Source organism: Perognathus longimembris, chromosome 12, assembly GCF_023159225.1.
Source record: "Perognathus longimembris pacificus isolate PPM17 chromosome 12, ASM2315922v1, whole genome shotgun sequence".
Lineage (NCBI taxonomy): Eukaryota > Metazoa > Chordata > Mammalia > Rodentia > Heteromyidae > Perognathus > Perognathus longimembris.
In genome coordinates, this window is record NC_063172.1 from 28,540,910 (window position 1) to 28,563,398 (window position 22,489).

Below are 22,489 nucleotides of genomic sequence, written 5' to 3' on the forward strand. Positions count from 1 at the left end.
AAAAAATGAGGACAATAATATCCTTGTGGGTTATCAGGATGATTAATGGAGATAAAAGACACAAACTGCCCAGCAGAGAAGCACTCAGCAAATTAGAGTAAATGTTATGATGTGTGTAGGTGGTATTTTGAGGGCTGCAAACGCCCCTTGTCACGGTGTATTCTCTCCTTTGCATTTTCCAAGGCCTCAGGTAAGCTCGGTATATAGTGGTCTAAGACAGATGGGCTGACCATAAAATGTGGGCAGACAGAAGACACAGTTACTGCAAGCACCATCACCACTGAGACTTCTTATTGCAGTAGTCCACGGGGTGGGTGGGGGGCACTACATGCCAGTTGGTAAGTTGAAACTTTCCATTCCATCACTAGATATGAGAGGATCAGAAACAACTCCTGCACACAGGCCGATGACAGCTCTGCTGTTTATGTCAGCAGGGACCCCTTTGGGTCTGCATTAATGTATACTCCTTTTTTGACTAGAAAGCAATCATCAGTCACTCAGCCTGAGATTTAGAGAGAAGCATGGGGTTGATGGAGGTTTCAAAACACTGGATAAACAGCCAGCTGTGTCAAAACCCTCTAAGAAGCTTTTGACACCTGCCCGGTCTTTGGGCTTGCCTTCTAGAAAATCTGGTTCATTAGGCCTAGGAGAGGAGGTGGTGGTAAGACAGGAGGCTGGGGGCTTCTTGCTTTTTGATAACAGTGTTTTGGGGATACAATTTACACATGGTACAACTTACCCACTTAAAGTGTGCAATTCAATCGTTTTTAATATGTATTCACAGCAATGCAGCCAACAGTCTAACAATTTCAATTTTTTTTTATTACTTCCAAAAGAAACTGTGCTCTAGCTGGGAGCTGGTGGCTCAGGAGGAGGCTGAGATTTGAAGCTTGTGGTTCAAAACCAGCCTGGGCAGGAAAGTCCATGAGACCCTTATCTCAAATTAACCACCAGGAGACCAGAAGTAGAGTTGTTGCTCAAAGTGGTACAGTGCTAGCCTTCACAAAAAGAGCTCAGGGACAGTGCCCAGGCCCTGAGTTCAAGCCCCACAACTGGCAAAAAGAAAAAAGAAACTGCTCATTGGCTATTACTTCCCAGTTACTCCTTCCTCAGCCCTATGTAACCCTGGATCTACTTCCTGATTCTGAGATTTATCTATTCTGGACATTCCACAGAATGAAGTCATTTGCATTGTTACTTCTATGCCTGGCTTCTGTCACTTCCCTTAATGTTTTCAAGGTTTATCTACATTCTATATGTAGGAGTATATTGCTCTTTATGGGTGAGGAATATTCCATTGGATAGCTGTCTACAGTTCATTCATCAATGCATCATTTGATAGATGTTTCATTTGAATGTTTCTTTTCTGACTACCAGGAGCAATGCTGCTATGATTAACCGTGTAACAATCTTTTGAGTGGAAAGGGCTTAAAGTGTTTCTTTTAATTATATGTTTATTTTCGTTAAGTAGTTGTACAAAGGGATTACATTCACCAAATCAGTTTACATGTGAGTGCATCTTGAACAATATCACCCCTTTATGGTATTCTCGTAACCAGGGGTAATTTATCCACTATGGGCATTTGGCAATGTAGAGAGACATGGTTTTTTATTGTCACACTGGAGGAGAGGTGCTCCTGGCAGACAATGGGCAGAAGCCAGTGATGTGGTTGGTCATCATGCAATGCTCAGGGCAGTCCCCCAACAATTTTCCTGGGAAAACAAGTACGCTGTTGGGGGGAGAATCTTCTGCAGGAAGACTCGGGTATGGGATCCTCATTCTTCCTTCTTCCCCTCTAACCACATGTCCATGACTTCAAGGTTATAAAACCACCTTTATTTTCAAAACTCTCTTCAAATAAAGAGGATTCATATTCCTATAGAACTCTTTGCAGGGTCTGAGAGCCATTGTTTATAATAGGGCTTTCTTAACCCAGGATCCAAGCCTTGGGGAATTTACAAACTATCTAAGATGGTTTACATGATTATAGGTATATGTACTTTCTTCTGGAGAGAAGGTCTTTATTTTTTTAAGGGTTTTAAATCGTCATTGTGAAAGTGATATACACAGGGGTTGTAGTTATATAAGTTAGGCAAAGAGGACATTTCTTTTTGGACAATGTCACCTCTTGGCTCATTCTTTCCCAGTTTTTCCCTCCCATCCCCACCAATAAGTGTATAGTTCATTGTCTTTTTCTTTTTATGTCAGTTGTGGGGCTTGAACTCAGGGCATGGGATGCTGTCTCTGAGCTCTTTCACTCAAAACTAGCACTCTACCACTTTAAGACACAGCTCCACTTCCAGTTTCTGGTGGTTAATCGGAGATAAGAATCTCATGGACTTTCCTGCCCCAGGCTGGCTTTGAACCTGGATCCTTAGCTCTCAACCTCCTGAGAAGCTAGGATGACAAGCGTGAGCCTCCAGTGCTGGTGTATAGTTGATTTTCAACATAGTGTCTAGTGAGTAACACTGCTGCATTTGTTCACCCTTTATCCTTCCATTTCTGTGTCCCTCTTACCCTCCCAAAGACAGATAGACCAACAAACAAGACAGAGTAAAGATCACAAAAACAGCAAACCTCTTGTTGAGAAGATTTTTATTCTAAGTGGGTCTGTGAACCCATCTTTCAGATCTCCCAAGGCAGTTTCTTCTCCATTCTCTGCAGAATCTCTTCAGAGGCAGAAATTCTCTTATCCAGCACCAGTTATTCAACAGTTAGAGGTGAACGAGGCCACTGTGCAGATGAGAAGGTAAGCAAGTGTTTTGACCTTCACAGGGAAAGAGATTTCAGTAAAATATTTCAGCAAAGTGATTAAGGATGTGGTCATGGGAGCCAGATGGCTGGAATTGCTGCTGGTGTGATCTTATACAAGGCAAGCACTTTTTTTTTTCTTCTTCTTCTTCCTTTTTTTTTTGCCAATCCTGGGGCTTGAACTCAGGGCCTGAGCACTGTCTCTGGCTTCTTTTTGCTCAAGGCTAGCACTCTACCTCTTGAGCCACAGCACCACTTTCGGTTTTTTCTATATATGTGGTGCTGAGGAATCGAACCCAGGGCTTCATGTATACGAGGCAAGCACTTTACCACTAGGCCATATTCCCAGCCCTGGTGTGATCTTATATGTAAGCATTTTGGACTTTGCCATCCCTACCTGAAAAATGGGTCCATCCATAATAATCAGCTAATGGTGAGAATTAATCATTTAGAGTGCCTAGGATGAAGCCTCACAGATAGTAAATGCCATCAGTTTATGTTATTTATATACTGCTGTTCTCTATTTTTTAATGCAAGAATGCTCAATGCCAAACCCATAAAATATCAATATAGCAGCCATTGTAAATGTAACATTATTTCCCTCTGTCTTGTCAGTATCCTTGGAGGCAGTTTCTGTGCCTGGAATAAAAAAAATTAATGTACCATTAGCTTTTAATCTGTTGAATGGTGAGGAGGTCTATGAAAAAAAAACACAAAGGCAGGTGAGGGGGTAGGTGGAGGGCAGGGGTGAGGGGTTGCCTGGGACGATCAGAAAGGCATCTCTGAGGAGGTGACATTTCAGCAAGACTCGAGAGTGAGAGATGAACCATGTGGCTGTCAAGGGAAAGGACATTCCAGGCAGAGGAACAGAAAGAGTAAAGGCTGTAGAGCAGAGCAGGCTTGGCTCGTCCATGAGAGCAAAGAAGGCAAGGGAGGCACTGTAAGAGATGAGGGCAGAGATAGGGGGCCCTGAGAGAGCCCTAAAAGCTGAAGTTGGCTCATTATGTCCTGGCATAGAAGACTAAGATAGAGCAGAGAAAAGCCTGGGGTCTTCTTTATTAACCCAAGAGAGAGAAACTAGTGAGAGAACAGGTGGGGAGTGGAGTAAAGTACATTTGAGAGGAAGAGTCAACGAGCTTCATTGATGAGTCAGACTTGGAGTGAGACAGAGGCGTGCAGGCTGTCTCCGAAGTAAACACCAGCCTCTCTCCCAACGTAGTGCAAGTCTGTCAATACCTTAAGCTATGTTTATACATTTAATATACTCAATGTTGAGTCTTTTAAATGTTAGATGAACAAACAAAACCTTCCCTAAAGACTTACATAACTCTAAGAAGACTAAGGAATTAAATAAGTAGCAATAGTGGTTTGCCAGTTAGCTTGAATGTTGCGGTATTGTTAATAAGCTCACATGTATTCTCCATTCTATTTTACTTTTCACCTTAAAACCGAAAGTCTACAATTGATGACTCCATTACAGGATCTAGGCTGCAAGCACAAGACTACTATGTTACATTCCTTCCCATGTCAAGTTGTCTTATACACCACGTGGTAGATACCAACTGATAAATATTTTACAGACCAGTTCTAAAGTTAACATAAAAACATTGATACAAGCCAGGTACCAGTGACTCAAGCCTGTAATCAATCCTAGCTATTCCAAAGGCTGAGATCTAAGGGTTGGTTGTAGTTTGAAGTCAGCCTAGGCAGGAGCGGCTTGTCTCCAATTAACCACCAGAAAGCCAGAAGTGAGGCTGTGGCTCAGAGTGCTAGCCTTGAGCACAAGAGCTCAGGAAGAACACCAAGGCCCTGAGTTCAATCCCCAGGACTGGCACACACAAAAAAAGATAGATGATAGATAGATAGATAGATAGATAGATAGATAGATAGAATGGGATCAATTCTATTTTCTCTAAGATCAAGCCCAAAGCTTTCCAGGCGAGGTCACATACCCGGTAAGTATAATGTTATCAACCCAGTTGAGACAGGACAATAACATCACATATTCTGTATGAACCTCCTGCTGCCTACCTGAAAATACTGAGTGGTCACACAACAGGAAGATGCAGAGATCGAGTGCGTATTTTATGCCTTTCTTTTTGTGATTCCTTTCCTTCTTTTTTGAATGTTAGGAGGAACGAGTTCTTGCTCATAGCAGGTCGTGGTGGGTTGAGTGTCTAATAAACTCCAAATTCAGATGACTCCTTGCTCAACTCTTGTCATTTCCACTGACTTTATCCCTAGATTTGAGGAAATGATGACTTCCTACCCAGACTGTGCTTCACTGGATTTGGCCATGCCTTTGGTTCTCAAACTTGACTGCACTTTGGAGGAACCAACTACAGTGCTCAGTGATCACGGAGGCCAGTGTGTCAGCCAGGGTGCCTCGTGCAGAAGCTGGGAGGGGAGGCCAGGACGCTGAGTTTATTTTTCAGTCACTTAGCAGCCATGTCAGTGGTCAAATTGACTGTCACAGTATTGCAGGAATTGTGTTCAAGGCACTCTCATTTTACTTGATAATGACCCCAAAAGCCAAGAAGCCGTCACTCAGACATGGCACGGAAAAGCCTTAAATGTATCCTTTAAATGACAGAGTAGATGCAAGAAGATACATGGGGAGAAATTTCATTCTATTACTATAATTGCCTTTGGATTTGTTTGTTTGTTGCTATTTATTGATAGATTTGGGGGGATAGATAGACAGGTTTGGGGCTTGAACTCAGGGCATGGGTGTTATATCTGAGGTTTTTCACTCACAGCTAGAACTCTACCACCTTGAGTCATAGCACCACTTCTGGTTTTCTGGTGGCTAATTAGACATAAGAGTCTTACAGGCTTTCCTGCTTGGGCTGGCTTCAAACTGCAATCCTCAGATCTCAGCCTCCTGAGTAGCTGAGATTACAGGCGTGATCCACCAGTGCTCTGTTGATTTTTATTTTGTTATTTTTTTTTCTTTGCCAGTCCTTGGGCTTGAACTCTGGGCCTGGGTACTGTCCCTGAGCTATTTTGCTGAAGGCTAGTGCTCTATCACTTGAGTCACTGCTCCACTTCTGGCTTTTTGGTAGTTATTTGACTTTTGGTAGTTATTTGACTTTCCTGCTTGGACTGGCTTTAAACCACAGTTTTCATTCTCAGCCTTCTGAGTAGCTAGGATTACAGGTGTGAGCCACCAGCACCCAGCTAGGCTGGGTATACACTCTAGGGACAGCCAATAGCCAAGAATCAGCCTGCACAAGATTCAAGCTGGATTGTATGATCTTTTTCCTAAGTTTCCTCACTGTAAAAAAAAAAAAAAAAAAGACAAATGTACTCTACCACACATGAAGCCTATTGTGAACCATACACTTTCAGCAACAATGACAGGCTAACACAGGGTCACCAATTGTCATACATGTATCATTGTAGTGTAGCATATTATTGCTCAAGTTAGGGGGAGATAGGAGGAGGGTGGGCTGTGCCTGTGTGGATGAAAGGGGCATAAAGAGGGAACTCTTTGTACTTCACACTCAATTTTCATGTGACCCTAACATGGCAGGAAAAATAAAGGTGTTTTTTTTTCTGAACAAACAAGAACAAAAACCCCAGGATGATACTAAGAAGTGTAGCACCCATTTATCAGGTTACTAGAAGAATTAAGAATTAATTAATGTATTCAGACACCAGGGGCTTATACCTATAATCCTAGCTACTTAGGAGGCTGAGATCTGAAGATCATGGTTTGAAACTATCCTGGGCAGGGAAGTCCATGGGACTTGGTATCTCCAATTAACTACAAAAAAGCAGAAGTAGACCTATGGGTCAAGTAGTAGAGCACCAGCCTTGAAACTAAGAGGCAATACCCAGGGCCTGCGAGTTCCCAGCACCACCCTGTCCCTGAAAAAAAAAAAAAAAAAAAAGGCCTATTGCATGAAAACACCTGCAGCAATCTCAGGTAAGTAGAAAATATTTAGCAGCCATTATTTCAACATCAAATACGAAGATGTTGTTTTTCTCCAGCTGGAGAAAAATCCATCTGGGTAAGAGAATGAAAGAGAAAAGGCTTGAGGGACCTGACTGAAGCAAAGGATAGAGCCATCAAATGCCTAAGAGGGAGGGAACAGGAAAAACCAATCTGGAGGCTGACATGTGCTTGGTGGATCTGGAAGGGAAGGGGAGGCAGGCAGGCAGCAGGTAGCAGGTGGGGGCATAATGCCCTGAGCTAGTCTGTTTCTGCATCTTCATCTCCCACCAGACTTATTCTCAAGCTTTGTAACAGTAGGTACAGTGCCAGGTCATGAATATGCTCTATACATGTTCACTAAATAAAGAAAAAAAAACAGTTATTAACCATGGTAGCCCCCCATCTATCAGTAAATTAGAATATCAAAATTCTCCGTGCAATTGTTCACTTCCTAGTTTTATGCAAAGCCCAACTGAGAAAACTGATATTTATGGGGCTCTCCTACGGCTTTGTTTACATTAAAAAAGAATAGTCTGCAGTTCACAAGGAGAACCATCCAGATGGACCACCAGTTGATAAGGACAAAGCAAGTCCTTTGCTTGGTTTCCCTTAAGTAAGTGGATACAATTCCTTCAAGTGCCTTTATTATGTAGGACTGCTAATATGCAGTCAGGTTTACCAGAATTAGTGCTTTGCTAGCGTTTCCTAGGGACAGCTTCCACATTCAGCGGCAGAGCCTGGCTGCCAAACCTGCTCACTGCTGTTGTGTCTCCCACTGTGAGTGTGCTCTAGAGCTGGAATTCCTGCCAATTGTGGGCAGGAAGCTGTATGATCTCTGCATCCTCAGGGTTGTTTTCAGGGGAGCCAGGCTGCAGCCTTTCCTGAATTTTAATGTTAACTCTCTTTTTCTTCCTGGTCTGTGGTGTGGATGTCAGCAGCATTTTCCCATTACTTTAAGTCCTAAAGTGTGTGTGTGTGTGTGTGTGTGTGTGTGTGTGTGTGTGTGTGTGTGTGGTGGTTGTGGATTGCCCTTGCTTCGGGTCAATCCCAGCTTCCATTCTGCTTTTATGGACTCATACTGATAGGTAGCCGTTAGCCATGAACAATGGGGAAATGCAAAGGAAACTTAAAATGAAAGTTGAGATCACAAGCCTTCCAAGAGAAAATCCTGTAATTAAACATTCTGACTCACAGGTAACCTCAGCCCTGAGAACTGAACCTGGGGGAGAGGGATTTCTCATAAGCAATCTTCATAAGTACTCAAATCCCAAAGGCTAATCCTGTGATTCTCACCCTAGAGACAACCCACTTTCAGTCTATTGAAAGCGTGTTTGTACCAGAGACTTAAACTGTTTTTGCTGCTATGAATTAGCTCAAAGCAAGAGACAAGCGTGGCATCTTTGCTTTCATTTTATACTTGTTTTTGCTCTAAGCCATTTTCTCCACAGTCACTTCACAATCAATCACCTTGGGTTCCAGAAAAAAAAAAAAGAACTAATCAATAACATCTTTATGACAAGGAACTGAAACTACCCCTAAGGAATAGCAGAACCTTTCAGGACAGATTGCCCCAAATGAGAATAATTACCTATAATAATAAGGATATATACCCTCGAGCTAGAGAAACCATCTCAAGAGAATCAGATTGTTTCCTTCAAAGGATGACAGCAATAACAATTTCTCCAGAACTTAGGAGAACCAGAGATCAACCAGGCCATACCTGCAACTTGGAGTGTTAAGTGCATATCCTTTGTATTTAAACCTATCCTTGTGTCTAAACCCTGAAGATGAACCAAAGTACCATCTTCCTATAACTTTATACCATATAAATATCTACTTTCTCTGCCATATTTCTTTCCTAATGACATTTCTTATCATGTTAACTATGTTTTGCATCTTGCCAGAATTCTTCTCTTGGCAGATGCAAGGGAGAAAGATGCACTTTCTGTTAGTAGTAGTACCCCACTTTTCCTACGGGGTTCTTCTCTCCAAGTCCACATGACCTCTGTGGGGCTAGGAGTTTGGAAATCTTGCCTCCTTAGCCTCACTTTCCCCTGTCCCAAAGATGCTTAGTTAGCTGGCAGAGAATAATACTAGCTGCTGCTGGCCACAGATAGTTCTCTCTCTCATCTCTCCTGTCTTTATGCCAGTCCTGGGGCTTGTACTCAGGGCCTGGGTACTGCCCCTAAGCTTCTTTGTGCACAAGACTAGTGCTCTTCTGCTTGAGCTATAGCACCACTTCTGGCTTTTTCTCAGTAGTTTGTTGGAAGTAAGAAGCTCACGGACTTTCCTGCCCAATCTGGCTTCAGCCATGACCCTCAAATCTTAGCCTCTTGAGTAGCTAGGATTGCAAGCATGAGCCACCAGTGCCCCGCTCAGAGATCTCTTCATTTAGATATAGGGCACGACATATACTGGACTTCAAGGTCCTCATTTATGAGGCTCAATAAGACAGAAGGGGCTGAGAGAGTGGCTCTCAATCCCAAAACTTCTTTCCTTCCTTCCTTCCTTCCTTCCTTCCTTCCTTCCTTCCTTCCTTCCTTTCTTTCTTTCTTTCTTTCTTTCTTTCTTTCTTTCTTTCTTTCTTTCTTTCTTTCTTTCTTTCTTTCTTTCTTTCTTTCTTTCTTTCTTTCTTTCTTTCTTTCTCAGTCATGGGGCTTGAACTCTGGGCCCAGGTGCTGTCCCTGAGCTCTTCAGGTCAAGGCCAGCCCTCTTCCACTTGAGCCACAGCACCACTTCCATTTTTCTGGTGGTTAATTGGACATAAGAGTCTCACAGACTTTCCTGCCTGGGCTGGCTTTGAAGTGCAATCCTCAGATCTCAGCCTCCTGAGTAGCTAGGACTACAGGAGTGAACCACTGGCACCTGGCCAACAACTTTCTTTATGTTATACCTTTAATATACTGAATGAAAATTCATAGATAATTTACACACCATCTAAAAATCAATGCAATGCCCTAATCATAGTATGAGAGAGAAATAAAAATAGAACAGAATAAAAATAAATTATACAATAGTATCCAGTAAGTTAATAATACATGACTATGCAAAAGCATCCCCACACTAGGAGACACAAGCAAGGAATCAGATACTTGCTCCAAACATGTCTAGTGACATGAATGTGACAGCGACAAGTGAAGATTTGTGAGGCAGGCTGCACACCTCCACCACCACCGGCAGACTGATTTCTGAAACAATAGAATAGTAAGTATTCCAGCAAAAGAAAAAGTACAATTTCCCTTCATTTTACACATGATAGCATTCATGGACAAGTCAGTATACATTAAAACTGTGCAGAACATACGTTGGTGTATATGCAAAATGGGATTAAGTCTAGGCTCAGTAAATTACAAGTAAGCTTCTCGCCCACAAAGAGTCCAATGAAACATTAGCAATCTATTTGGAACACGAGGTAGTTCTTTATATAGGACTGACTGGAGCTTTGCAGCCTAGCATTAAATTAAGCAACAGCTTCCCAGTATCAATGTGACAAATCAAAATGATCCAAGATTCCCATGATGCTCCCTAGGGGGTGCTACTAACCACCCATTTCTTGCATTGAATTGGCTGTCTGGGAATAAATGAGCTGTTTGTAGCTCCAACTGCAGGCTGTAGCTGCATGCTGTCATTTTACCTAACTAGGTGGAAGCAGCCATCTGCAGAAGCAAACGGAGCCAATGTGGAGAAAAAAGCAGAACTGAAAGAGAAATAGAGAGACAGAAAGAGAGACAGAGAGTAAGAGACAGAGAGAAAGAGAGAGAGAGAAAGAGAGAGAAAACTGGATCTTGAAATGCCTGAAGTCAGACAACATCTGTATTTCATGAACTTTCAATTTCCCTTTTGCTTGAATTATGTTGAACTTAGTTTCTGCCATATACAACAACAACAAAAAAATCCCCACTAGTAGTTCTTGCTTAATGAGCAGTGGGTTTTGTTTTTGTTTTTAAGCAGAATGTTTATGTCAAAGTTGCTTTTTATGTAAAAATTAAAGCAGAGGGAACTCTAGCTAAAACTGGCTTGTTTAGAGGTTTCTATTCTCTCTTTTTCTCTCTCTCATTCTTGGAAGGGCAGATTGCTCAGTCTCAGTGAGATGATGTATAATTCCAACATTCTAACATGTGGGACTCCACTTTGGTTTAGTGAGTTGGGCTTAGTGCAAGAGACAAGGCCAAACTAGTGGCCTCCTATAAATTTTATTTAACAATTATTACCATCAACTTATTTGTCTAATTCTGTGAACTAGGAGTAGAAAGGGGAAGTAGTCTCCCTTTCAGAGTTTGTAGACTTGAACAATCTGGCCACATTTTCTGAGTGTAGCTGTTTTGACCAAGGATAAAACAAATTCTCTTTACCACTACCTTTAAACCAGGGCTTCAATGAACTATATCACTGTTCAAAGCTGGAGCTGTTACAATTAACATGAAAACTAGAGGGGAGGAAAGGAGAGATATAATGGGGCTATATTCTTCTGGGTGATTTAGGGAAATAATGATATATAGAAAGAAGAAGAAGAAAGGGGAGAGTTTCAAAAATTCTCCAGTTCTATGATTTATCCCTTGTCAAGACCCAACTGTGCCCTGATTTCACTGCTTTTGAACCTCTATGTCCATCTGGGCATGGTAGCACAAGCCTCTAATTGTTGCTATACAGGAAGTAGAAATAGGAAGATCATAGCTGGAGACCAGCCCTGGGCTAAAGCAGGGGACCCTGCCAGAAAAACAAACAAACAGAAGGTTTGGGGCCTGGTTCAAGTGATCAACTACACAAACACCAGGTCCTAAGTTCACACATCATTACCTCCAAAAATTAAAAAAAGAACCTGTGTCATTGAGCACATTCCCCCTTTTCTGTCCACAGTGGATTTCTGTGACTTGACTTTAAAGAGCTTCAAGCTAACACTATGGCATTCTAGTAAATCTTGTTCTGATAGGCTTTACTCAAAGGGCAACACAAGAAACCACCATGGCCTTTCCTAGTCAGGTCTGAGTTCTGCCCCTCATCACCTGTGTGGTTTTGGTAAATCATTACAGTCTCCTGTCTCCTTACACTTAGGACAATAAAAACATCCCCACTCCCAGGGACAGCAGGGATGGAGACACTGGTGTGCTTAACACAGGGACCAGGACTAAGCCAGGGCTTGCTAACCAGGTTTCTCCTCTGCCTTTCTCCTTTCTGCTCTACCTTCCACCTTGCAAGGACCAGAAGTGACTGCCAGGAGGATTGAGGTCTGAGGTCAGCTGGAGAGAAACCAAATACCTGTCTGAAAAACAACCTACAAGGAAAAGGGTTGAGGGTGTGGTTAGAGGGCATGCCTAGTAAGTGTCAGGTCCTGAATTCAAACCCCAATACCTGCAAAAATGCTGCTTCTTCTTTTTCAAAGTTAGAGTAGCATTTGGTTAGAGTCAATAAGTTTTAACAGTTTCAGTTTTCATCCTATAGTCTCTCTCACCAGACACCTTTCTTTGCTGATAAACTTCCATGCTATATAACATCTTGTCACTAACAGCAACAGTGGCTTTTCTGGCATGGACCCTCTTCTGGTCTCCCACTGAGGCTACCTCCTAGTTTTGCAGATCAGGAAGCTGAAGTGGTGAGGACAAAGTGATTAGCTCAAGTCCAGCTGAATCAAACCCTGAGGATTTGAAGCTGGGGATCCTGCTTGCTTTGTATTACTCCCCACCTCCACCCCGTGTGTGTGTTGGTACTAGGGTTTGACCTTAGGGCCATGTGCTCTTGCCTGGCCTTTTTTTTTTTTTTTTTTTTTTTTTTTTGCTTAAGGTTAGTGTTCTACATCTTCTTCTTCTTTTTTTTTTTTTTTTTTTTTTTTGGCTAGTCCTGGGCCTTGAACTCAGGGCATGAGCACTGTCCCTGGCCTCTTTTTGCTCAAGGCTAGCACTCTGCCACTTGAGCCACAGCACCACTTCTGGCCGTTTTCTGTATATGTGGTGCTGGGGAATCAAACCCAGGGCCTCATGTATACAAGGCAAGAACTCTTGCCACAAGGCCATATCCCCAGCCCAGTGTTCTACATCTTAAACCATGTCTCTACTTCCAGCTTTTTGCTCATTAATGGGAAATAAGTCTCAGGTTTTTCTTCCCAGGCTGGTTTAGAACCAAGATCCTCAGATCTCAGCCTTCTGAATAGCTAGGATTACAGGCACAAGCTGCTGCTTTGTATTTTCTTATACACTAGTTCTGAAGATGTGTGTGTGTGTGTGTGTGTGTGTGTGTGTGTGTGTGTGTGTGAAAGAGAGAGAGACAGACAGACAGACAGATAGACAGAGACACAAAAACTCAGCTAGTCCTTCATTCAGCTCTGGTGCTTTCTAGCTTTGGCATCTTCCGCAAAACTTTCCCATGCCAAAGTTTCTTCCTTAAAATGGCCCTGTTTTTAAGGACTTGTGAAGATCAAATGGGAAGATGGCCCAATGCATTACCAAGATGGGTGATGATTATGATTTCCAAGTGTAAAAGCTTGGGTGGGACGTAAACTCAGTGTTCAAGGTCAAAGTTTCCAAAGTTACTAAGAGTGGGTAACACATCCCTCCCTACCTCTTGGTGTTAGGTGGTGGATGATATTAGGTAGGATTTGTCAAGTGTAACAGGCCAAATAAAATCCTTGGCATGCCAGGTGATGGTGGCTCACACCTGTAATCCTAGCTACTCAGGAGGCTGAGATCTGAGGATCCAGCCCAGGCAGGAAAGTCCATGAAACTCTTATCTCTAATTAACCACCAGAAAATCCAAAATGGCGCTGTGGCTCAAGTGATAGAATGCTAGCTTTGAGCTGAAGAGCTCAAGGACAGTGCCTGGGCCCAGTGTTCCAGCCCCACAACTGACAATGAAATAACTGACAATGAAATAAAATAAAATCCTTGGCATGACCCACCCCTTGTATTGGTTGTTCTACTCTATCTCCTATTCTCAGATCAAGTCCAACACCGTTGCTCCTTGTTTCTGTGTCTCCAAGAGGCTTTCCCACACTCACTGCTTTTCTGCTTGCTCCCAGCTCTGTGCCCTGTGCCTGTTTCCCCTGATCCCCCTTTTCCACAGATAAGCTTGCACCTGCAATCCCTTCTACTGCTGGCTTCCCTGTGAGGCTGCATGAAGCACAGGGACATCATTTACCTCATCATTGCAGCCTCTGCAGCCCAGGTCCAGGCCCAGACGTACTACAGATACCATAGACTCAGTACACCTTCTTCCCCCTCCTGGCTGGAGGCCAGGCCACCTTGCCTGGCCTGCTCACTGCTGAACCATATGCTCAACCTTGCTCCTACAACTCTTCAGTCAGAAATGCAGAAAAGCTGGTTGTCCTCAAGTTCATGTGTGCTTAGCCAAAATCAAAGTCTGATAACTGAATGGTCAGGCAGGGTTAGCGGGCAAGATGTACACAAGTGCCTTGCTATTTATAGTGAAGTTGCTGAGGCAGAAAGTGCCCTCTCTTTGTCCATTCCCCACCCCCCAGCCATGGAGCCCTGTCTCTCATTTCATAAGCCAAAATCCTCTTCCTATGAACCCTTAACCGATGGCTCCTTTCCCTAGAGCCATGGGACATGGCAACTGAAGGAGAGGAGCCAAAAGAATCAAAAGCAGAAACAAAGGGCTTTTCTTACAGAAAGGCATTCTACAAAAGCCCTATGGGCTCACAAAAGGATTGCTTGGGTCATTTCCAGGAGCACTGTGAAGAATGATGTCTGATGTTTAACTCTCAAGTAGAAAGATACTACTAGGGACAATCATATGTTCCCAATTTCCACTCGTTTATTGTCAGGAATCAAAAGTGAATTTTCAGGGGCTGGGGATATAGCCTAGTGGCAAGAGTGCCTGCCTCGGATACACGAGGCCCTAGGTTCGATTCCCCAGCACCACATATACAGAAAACGGCCAGAAGCGGCGCTGTGGCTCAAGTGGCAGAGTGCTAGCCTTGAGCGGGAAGAAGCCAGGGACAGTGCTCAGGCCCTGAGTCCAAGGCCCAGGACTGGCCAAAAAAAAAAAGTGAATTTTCAAAAAATAGATAAGCCAACAGTGATATGATGGTCTATTGTTGGGAAAATATTTATACCTAGAAACAATCTCCATCCTTCCCGATGTCAGAGCAAGGTACTTGGGACAAATTCCATCCCTCCTTATCCTTACTTCTGGCACGTGTTGCTCAGGGATTGTAGTATTTAGCATAGGAGTTGAGAGGTCAGCTCTAGAATCATTCTGTCTGCTTTGAGTCCTGGCTCTGCTAGTCATCAGAAGACTCCATGATCTTAGGCTATACAACCATACAGTGTGTCAATAAGCTCAACTAAAAATGGGGAACAGAAAAGCGTCTGACAGACCATGGGGTTGACTGGGTGATGTAATATATAGACAGTCCCTTACTTACTGTAGTTCCAATCAATGATTTTCCAATTTTACAATAGTGAAGAAGAAATGTGCATTCAGTAAAAACCACTCTGCAGGTGGTTGGGTTTTTGTTTTGTTTTGTTTTGTTTTTTGAGTTTTGATCTTTTCTCTTGCTAACCATAGGTGATCCAGTCCTCTGTATTTATCTTTGAATTATGAGATGGAACCCAAGGTCTTGCACATGCTAGGAAAGAGCTCTACCCTTAAGCTACATATCCCACCCTTTTCAATTATCTCTTGAGAGACAGAGTGGTGGCATCAGCAGGCTGAAACACGTGACTAAGAAGTACACAGCCGATATCCTAGTGTACTATCTTGCTAAACTGGGCAGATGCTGGGCAGAAAAGGTACATTAAATGCATCACCCATATCTGGTATTTTGAATTTACAGTAGAGTTTTCAGGATGTAAATCTATTATAAGCTGAGTAGTGTTCATATATGAAGCTCTAAGGAGGTTGTTTAGTCCAAAGTAAGTACTCACAAAATATTAAGTAATTCATCCAAAATATGCCTATTAAGAGGTGAGTAAATAGACACAATGGAATAGTACTCATCAATGAAAAGAGGTAAAAAACTATTCAATGGAATACTATTTGGCAACAGATGGGATGTAAACCATGCAAGTACACCTACCTTGAAGACTCTCAACATAACTACTGAGTAGAAGAAGCTACATGATAAAGTTCATACTGTAGGATTCCATTTATATTTGAGAAGTGCAAGCGAATCTATGGTGACAGAAAGTAAATCAGTGGTTGCTTGGCTGGTGGCAGCGGGGAGAGGAAGGAGGGAAGGGTTCTGAAGGGTAGGAGGTAACTTTTGAGATGATGGATTGGTTTTAGTATCTGACTGTGAGAATGGTGTCAAAACTTACCAAACTGTAAACTTTCAAACTTGTGCATTTGTGGGTGTATCTGTGTCAATTGTACCTCCTTAACTATAGTAAAAAGCACTATTAGCTGTTGCTGTTTCCTATCTTTCTGAACACAGGGCGTGCCACCCGGATCAAGGTGATTACTCAGTATTCCAGGTACATGGGACATCCTGGCTTGGAAGATGTTTTGATGCTCTCCCACTTATAAAAATTACAATTCTGTAATTACCCAGTCCTCCATGTCACTCTGGGCCTCTGATATTTTCGTCAATAACATAGAATTATAACTCTTACCTGAAGATCGACTGTGAAAATGGTCATCAAGGTCTTGTAAGAAACTGTGCAGGGTCAGAAGCTGGAAGGCAATGGTGCCCTGTTGCTTGCTTCAATACCTCAGGAATGGGCATCTCTTTAATAAATATTATTTTGTATGAATGTCTTTGTTTTGTTTGCTAGTTTTGTTTTGTTTTTCCTTTCACACTGGGTCATGCACTATACAGCCCAGGCTGGCCTCAAACTCATGATTCTTCTGCCTCAGCCGCCTGAATGCTGAGCTTGCAGGCAGGCCTGGCACAGTGAGGGGCGTGGGGCCCAACCTCTGCTGGGAAAGTAGTTCCCTCTCTCCCCAGCACAGGGCACGGATTGCACCCTCAGCCCTCCAGTGACCGAGGTAGGAGGGTGGGTGGTGAGCAAGGGGTGGGAGGGGCTGGAGGCCACGCCTGCGGTGTGGGCGGCCCCTCGTAGGCTGCGGTGGGTTCGGGCCCCGCCCCGTTGGCGAGGCTTGCCTGCTTGCACTTCCCGGGGCTGGCCCAGAGCTGCGCCCGTCCGCGCTCGCCTGAGGCAGGTCGCGTTTCCAGCACCGCCCGCTTCACCGCCTGCACCATGAAGATGCATTTCTGTATCCCCGTGTCCCAGCAGCAGCCCGATGGGCTGGGGGGCCGCTACGTGGTGCGCTAGGGGGCCGGCCGGGAAGGGAGGGGCCGGTGGCCATCCTCGCACGTGTCCCCCACCCCGCTAACCCAGGGCGGGATGTCTGTGTGCTTGCAGCTGTATTCCGTGTACTTGGACGGGTTCCTCTTCTGCAGGGTGCGCTACAGCCAGCTGCATCGCTGGAACGAACAGGTGAGCCGGGTGCAGGTGCTGCACGGAGCGTGCGCCCAAAGCCATCTGGGAACGTGGCTTTCCCAGGACACCGGGCTTCGGGGAGCTTTAGGCGGGTGGTAAGGATTCATTATGAATTGCTTACAGGTAGAGGGACACATTTACATGAACCATCTACAGGTGTGAGAGGAGGAAAGGGGCCACCCTCTCCACCCCCTGGGCACTCACCAATCCCAGTCCACTTGGGGTGCTGGGTCTAGAGTGGGGTTCGTTTTAGTGCCAGGGTTTCCTAGGTTGATGTCCTCTTCAAAATGAGTAACTCAAGTGGAGACCAGGGTGCAGTCTTAGGAAGGTTGCACATGAATGTCTAATCTCACCCTCCAGAGTTTGTAAGTTCACTCACTTTTAAAAGGACGTCTGTATTTTCGTTTCAAGTTCCGGCAAACGTGTAACCAAGGATACAGATGGCTTTTTCAAGTTAGGAGACCGTTTTTCACTGTAGTTTTCTCACTTTCTCTGGGAGGCAAATGGATTTAATGGATCTTATTGTTTATTTCAGGAGGCCCTGTTAAGTCTTCAAAAGAGTTTAGAGGAGTAAATGGCAGCTTGGAAATGTTCATTTTCCCATGCTATTCTTCAAGTCGTTCTTGTTTTTTTTTTCTTATTTCAGATTTCATTCATTTGTTTATTGCCAGTTCTGGGGCTTGAACTCAGAGCCTGGGCACTGTGCTTGAGCTTCTTTTGTTCAAGGCCAGCCCTCTACCACTTGAGCCACAGTGCCATTCTGGCTTTTTCTGTTTGTGTGGTGCCAAGGAATAGAACCCAGGGCTTCATGCATGCTTGGCAAGCACTCTATCACTAGGCCACATTCCCAGCCCCATTATTTTAGATTTTAAAGAGCACATATCAAAAGTTAAAAAACAAAAACTAAAGGGCTGGGAATGTGGCCTAGTGGTAAAGTGCTCGCCTCATGTACAAGAAGCCTTGGGTTCCATTCCCCACCCTCACGTATATAGAAACGGCCAAAAGTGGCGCTGTGGCTCAAGTGGCAGAGTGCTAGCCTTGAGCAAAAAGAAGCCAGGGCCAGTGCTTAGGTCCTGAGTTCAAAGCCCAGGACTGGCAAAAAAAAAACAAAACAAGAAAAACAAAAAACAACTTGCTCAGAGACAACAGCTAACAGCACACATTTAGGTGGGGGTGAGGAGAGCCCTTTCAGTCTAGTTTCTATTGAGTTGTAAGTACACCATGTTTCATATAACCACCTTCTCTTGGTGGACTCTTAGTTTGACTTTTCTACTCTTGAAAACATCACCGTGATAGATCTTTCTCTTCTATCATAGCACACTGGGAAGGTCCATTTTCAGGAGAGGAATGTTTTTGGAGTTAACAAGAAAATGAGTACAATATGATTTTTTTTCTTGCCAGTACTGGGACTTGAACCAGGATGTAGGAGCTGGTCCTGTAACTTCTTTGCTCAAGGCTGACACTCTACCTACCACTTGAGCCACAGCTCTACTCCTGGCTTTTTGCTGCTGAATTGGAGTAAAAGAGTCTTACAGATGTTCCTGCCCCTGCTTGCTTCAAACCATAAGGCTTAGCTCTCAGACTCCCAAATAGCTAGGATCACAGATGTGAGCCACTGGTGCTGTAATGTGATTTTTAATTTGAGTTGTCATCTTTGTATTGCTAATGCCCGTGACAGTAGGCCCTTAGAAATGATTGCCAGATGACTGAAGGAAGAAGGACCTGGGTTCAGAATTCTGAAAGATGACAAGCTGCTTTTGATCAAAACATGCTTAAGGAGTTCTCAGGACTGCAGAGAAAAGCAGATGGGGACTTGTAGGAAGAGGAAGGACAGGTGTATTAGACACTGGATGGTGCAAGTCAGGGCATCATCCAGCCCTTCTCTGTCTTCCTGTAATGTGAGGTGCAAAGGACAAACTACCCATCACAAGATGCACAACCGGAGTCAGCAGTGGGACTGACTGGCCACTTCCAGGCTGGTCACCTCTCCTCCGACCTTAAATGAATCAATAAGCAAGTAGATGGTTTGAGATAGGACCTCCCGGCATGCATGTGATACTATTAGGGGCCAATTTTCTTGCCTAGCCTGGCATTTGCTATCTCAGAACTTGGAAAATTCCTGAATCTAGTCCTCCTTAGGCAATGGGTTCAGGAAAGTGCTTGTCAGCTTTTCAGCACAACTGGACCTATCAAATCCTACCAGGTCCCAAAGCAGAGATGTAAAGTGAGTAAACATGTATTCTTGATCATCTTCTGCTTGGGAAGTCACAAAACAAGGAATTATTCATCACTTCATGGCCCCTACAATATTCAAGTGCCTGTTTAGTGCCCCTGATGGAGTATAAAATAGACACTAATGAGTACTTATTTGTCTCAGCTCTGTTTTAACTCAAGGCTTAACTCATACTTGCTAGGCAGGTGCTTTACCAATTGACCCACACTTCCAACCCTGATTAAATTGAACATTAAAGAATTTATTAGATCTTAGGTAGACATTGCTATTTATAAATTTGAAACAATAACAGTTGAGTGGTTACTCTGTGACAAGATTGGTGCTAAGCATCTTAAATGTAAATTGCTTTACATATAATTTCTTTGCCAATCCTATGTGCTAGGATTATAATCAATAGGTGAAGAAACCAAGCATAATTTGTCCGAAGTCATACTCTGTTACTGTGGGGAGCCAGGATTTGATCTTTGTATTCTTCTTTTATTCATTACATCATACAGTTTCTTAAAATTAGCAACATAAATCATGTAAGTAAAGCAATTGAATCCAGTGATTGAACCTTATTTTAACATACTTGTACCATATTTTTCAATAAAATAATGAAATCCCTTATTTTAGATGACCTTTTATTAGATATACACGATCATCATCACTGTACCTAAGATGAAGGAACAGTTCCCTTACTCTGAAAATCCTCTCGACTTTTGATACTTGATCCCCTCCACCCAGGGCAACCAAGACCTCCTTTCTATCTTTCAAGTTACAAGCACAGGATTTTGCTGGAATTGCTTCTAAGCCCCTAGAAGGTCAGAAATGCAACATCAGTAGCATCTCCATCTCAGAGACAGAGAGTCTTATTTTCAGATGTGACTAATAGAAACACAGGATCCCCAGTTCCATTTGAATTTCAGGTAATTAAATTTGTAGTATGGCAGATACACTGTTTGGGACATACTTACCTGGGCACCCTGGGTTTTATCTGGACACTCTGAGTCTGAGAACAAAAGGTTGAGTGACATTTCCAGTTACTTTTCTGCTGATTTGTTTTTTCTTCCTGTTCTTTCATGAATGTGATCTGGCTCCAGATGATGATGATGATGATGATGATGATGATGATGATGATGATGATGATGATTTTCTGCCAGTACTAGGGTTGAAGTCAGGGCCTTGTGCTCTCACTTGACATATTTGCTCAAGGCTGGTGCTCTACCATTTGAGCCATAAGTCTGCTTCTGGCTTTTGGGTGGCTTTTGGGTGGTTAATTGGAGATAAGAGTCTTCCAGACTTTCCTGCTGGGACTGGCTTAGGTTCATGGTCCTCAAATCTCAGCCTCCTGAATAGCTAGGATTACAAGCACGAGCCACTGGTACCTGGCTCAAATTCATAATGATTTAATGCTAAATGCTACAAAAAAGAAAGCAATAGAAGGTCCCCATCTCTATATGCACATGTGGTAAGTATAAGTCTATTTCTTTAATAAAGTGAAGATTACAATTTTAGCAGTGTGAATTTTGGCTGTGAGGATTGGATTTATATTTTGTAGAGTAGATACCTATTTATTTAGTTAGTTATTTTTGTGCTGGTACTAGAGCTTGAACTCAGGGCCTTGCACTCTTGCCTAGGTTTTTTTTTTTTTTGCTCAAGGCTGGCACTCTACCACCTGAGCCATAGTTCTACTTCTGGCTTTTTGCTGACTAACTGGAGATGAGTCTCATGAATTTGTCTGCCTATGTTGGCTTCAAATCTCAATCTTCAGATCTCAGCCTTCTGTGTAGCTGATTGTAGGCTTGGTTGCTAGCTACCTGTTTGATTGACAAGGACTTCCTGCCCAAATGAGGTGGACTTAATCCACTTAGCCAGGGTAGATGGAAGAGCCAATGCATACATGACTGAACCTGAGGAAGAGACGAGTGTGTATCCACGAGGTCACCTGTGACATGCTCTCTGAGGTCATCACCTGCAGCCCTGTCCTTGGGTGAGGCTGTCAGGGATGGCAGAGTGCTGCTCACCCCTCTGCCACATGAGCTGTCTGGTTCAGCTCTCTGTCTATTCAGATGAGTTTAAAAGAACCCTTTGACTTATGCCTCTGCCTTTGCCTGTACTATCCTCCTTAAATGAGGATGCAAAGAAATCGGCAAAGATAACATAGCTCATTCTGTTCCAGTGTTAAGATGATGTGTAAGTGATGCTGAACTTTCTGCACTCTGCCAGCATCAGACATGACAAGGAGGATAAGTTGGGATAAGTCAAGCTTGGAAAGGACACTGTAGCAGGGGTGGGGGCGGGGGGCTGTGCAATCTCATCATGCTGCTTTGGTGCGCCTCCCTGCTCGGTGTTGCTTCTGCACCACCCCCACACTGGGCTAATCTGATCTCCCCTTTTATTGTTTTCCTGAAGCAAGGTCTTGATAATGTAGCCCAAGCTGACTTCATAGTCTTACATTCCTTCTGCCTCCGCTTCCTGAGTACTTAGATTGCAGATGTGCACAACCAGGCCTGACTCTGATCTCTTTCTCTTTCTCCATTCATCTGCTATTCCTGTCAGTCTGGACCACTCATTATCTCTGCCTTACTCACCGTCTCTGCTTGGAAGACTTGGTTTGGGGCCCATCTATCAGGAGCCAGTCCTATCTAAAAGCCCCCGCTTGTCCAGGAAGTCCCCATTGGTCACATAAGGTACCTCTGTCTTATTTCTGCAACACTTTGTGTTTAGATACCACAACCCAGAGTACTTTGAACTGTAGCCCCTCATTTGGCTACAAGAGGACTTGGGGAAGTGGGAAGAACGAGTTGGGGTTAGAAGTAGAGAAGGTAACAAGGACTCCATTTATAACTCCACTTGTCCCAAGCAGCCACCACCAGGTGTCAGGGCTGTGAGATGAGGCAGGGATGGAAGGTGATGTTTCCCAGTAGGATCTGTTCATGTTAAGAGGCAGAGCTGCGCATTGGGACGTCAGAATCGAGGATTGAAAAGTATCTCTAGACAGTGCCAGTGGCTCACACCTGTAATCCTAGCTAGTCAGGAGGCTGAGATCTCAGGATCATGGTTGAAAGCCAGCTCAAGCAGAAAGACTAGGAGACTCTATTTCCAATACACTACCAAAAAGCTGGAAATGGAGTTGAAGCTCAAGTGTAGAGTGCTAGCCTTGAGCAAAAGAGTCTTAGAGACAG

The 22,489-nt window shown here is 43.7% G+C and overlaps 1 protein-coding gene across 4 annotated transcripts in view; it reads left to right on the forward strand.

The window, feature by feature from the left end:
* Positions 1–16,799: 16,799 nt before the first annotated feature.
* Snx31 (sorting nexin 31) overlaps positions 16,800–22,489 on the forward strand; it is a 42,623-nt gene continuing 36,933 nt past the window's right edge. For all 4 annotated transcript variants that reach the window (XM_048358934.1, XM_048358935.1, XM_048358936.1 and 1 more), the window contains exons 1-2: positions 16,800–16,912; positions 17,012–17,086. In XM_048358934.1, coding sequence (XP_048214891.1) covers positions 16,847–16,912; positions 17,012–17,086 — 141 coding nt within the window. In that variant the 5' untranslated portion in view covers positions 16,800–16,846. The remainder of the gene's footprint in view (positions 16,913–17,011; positions 17,087–22,489) is intronic.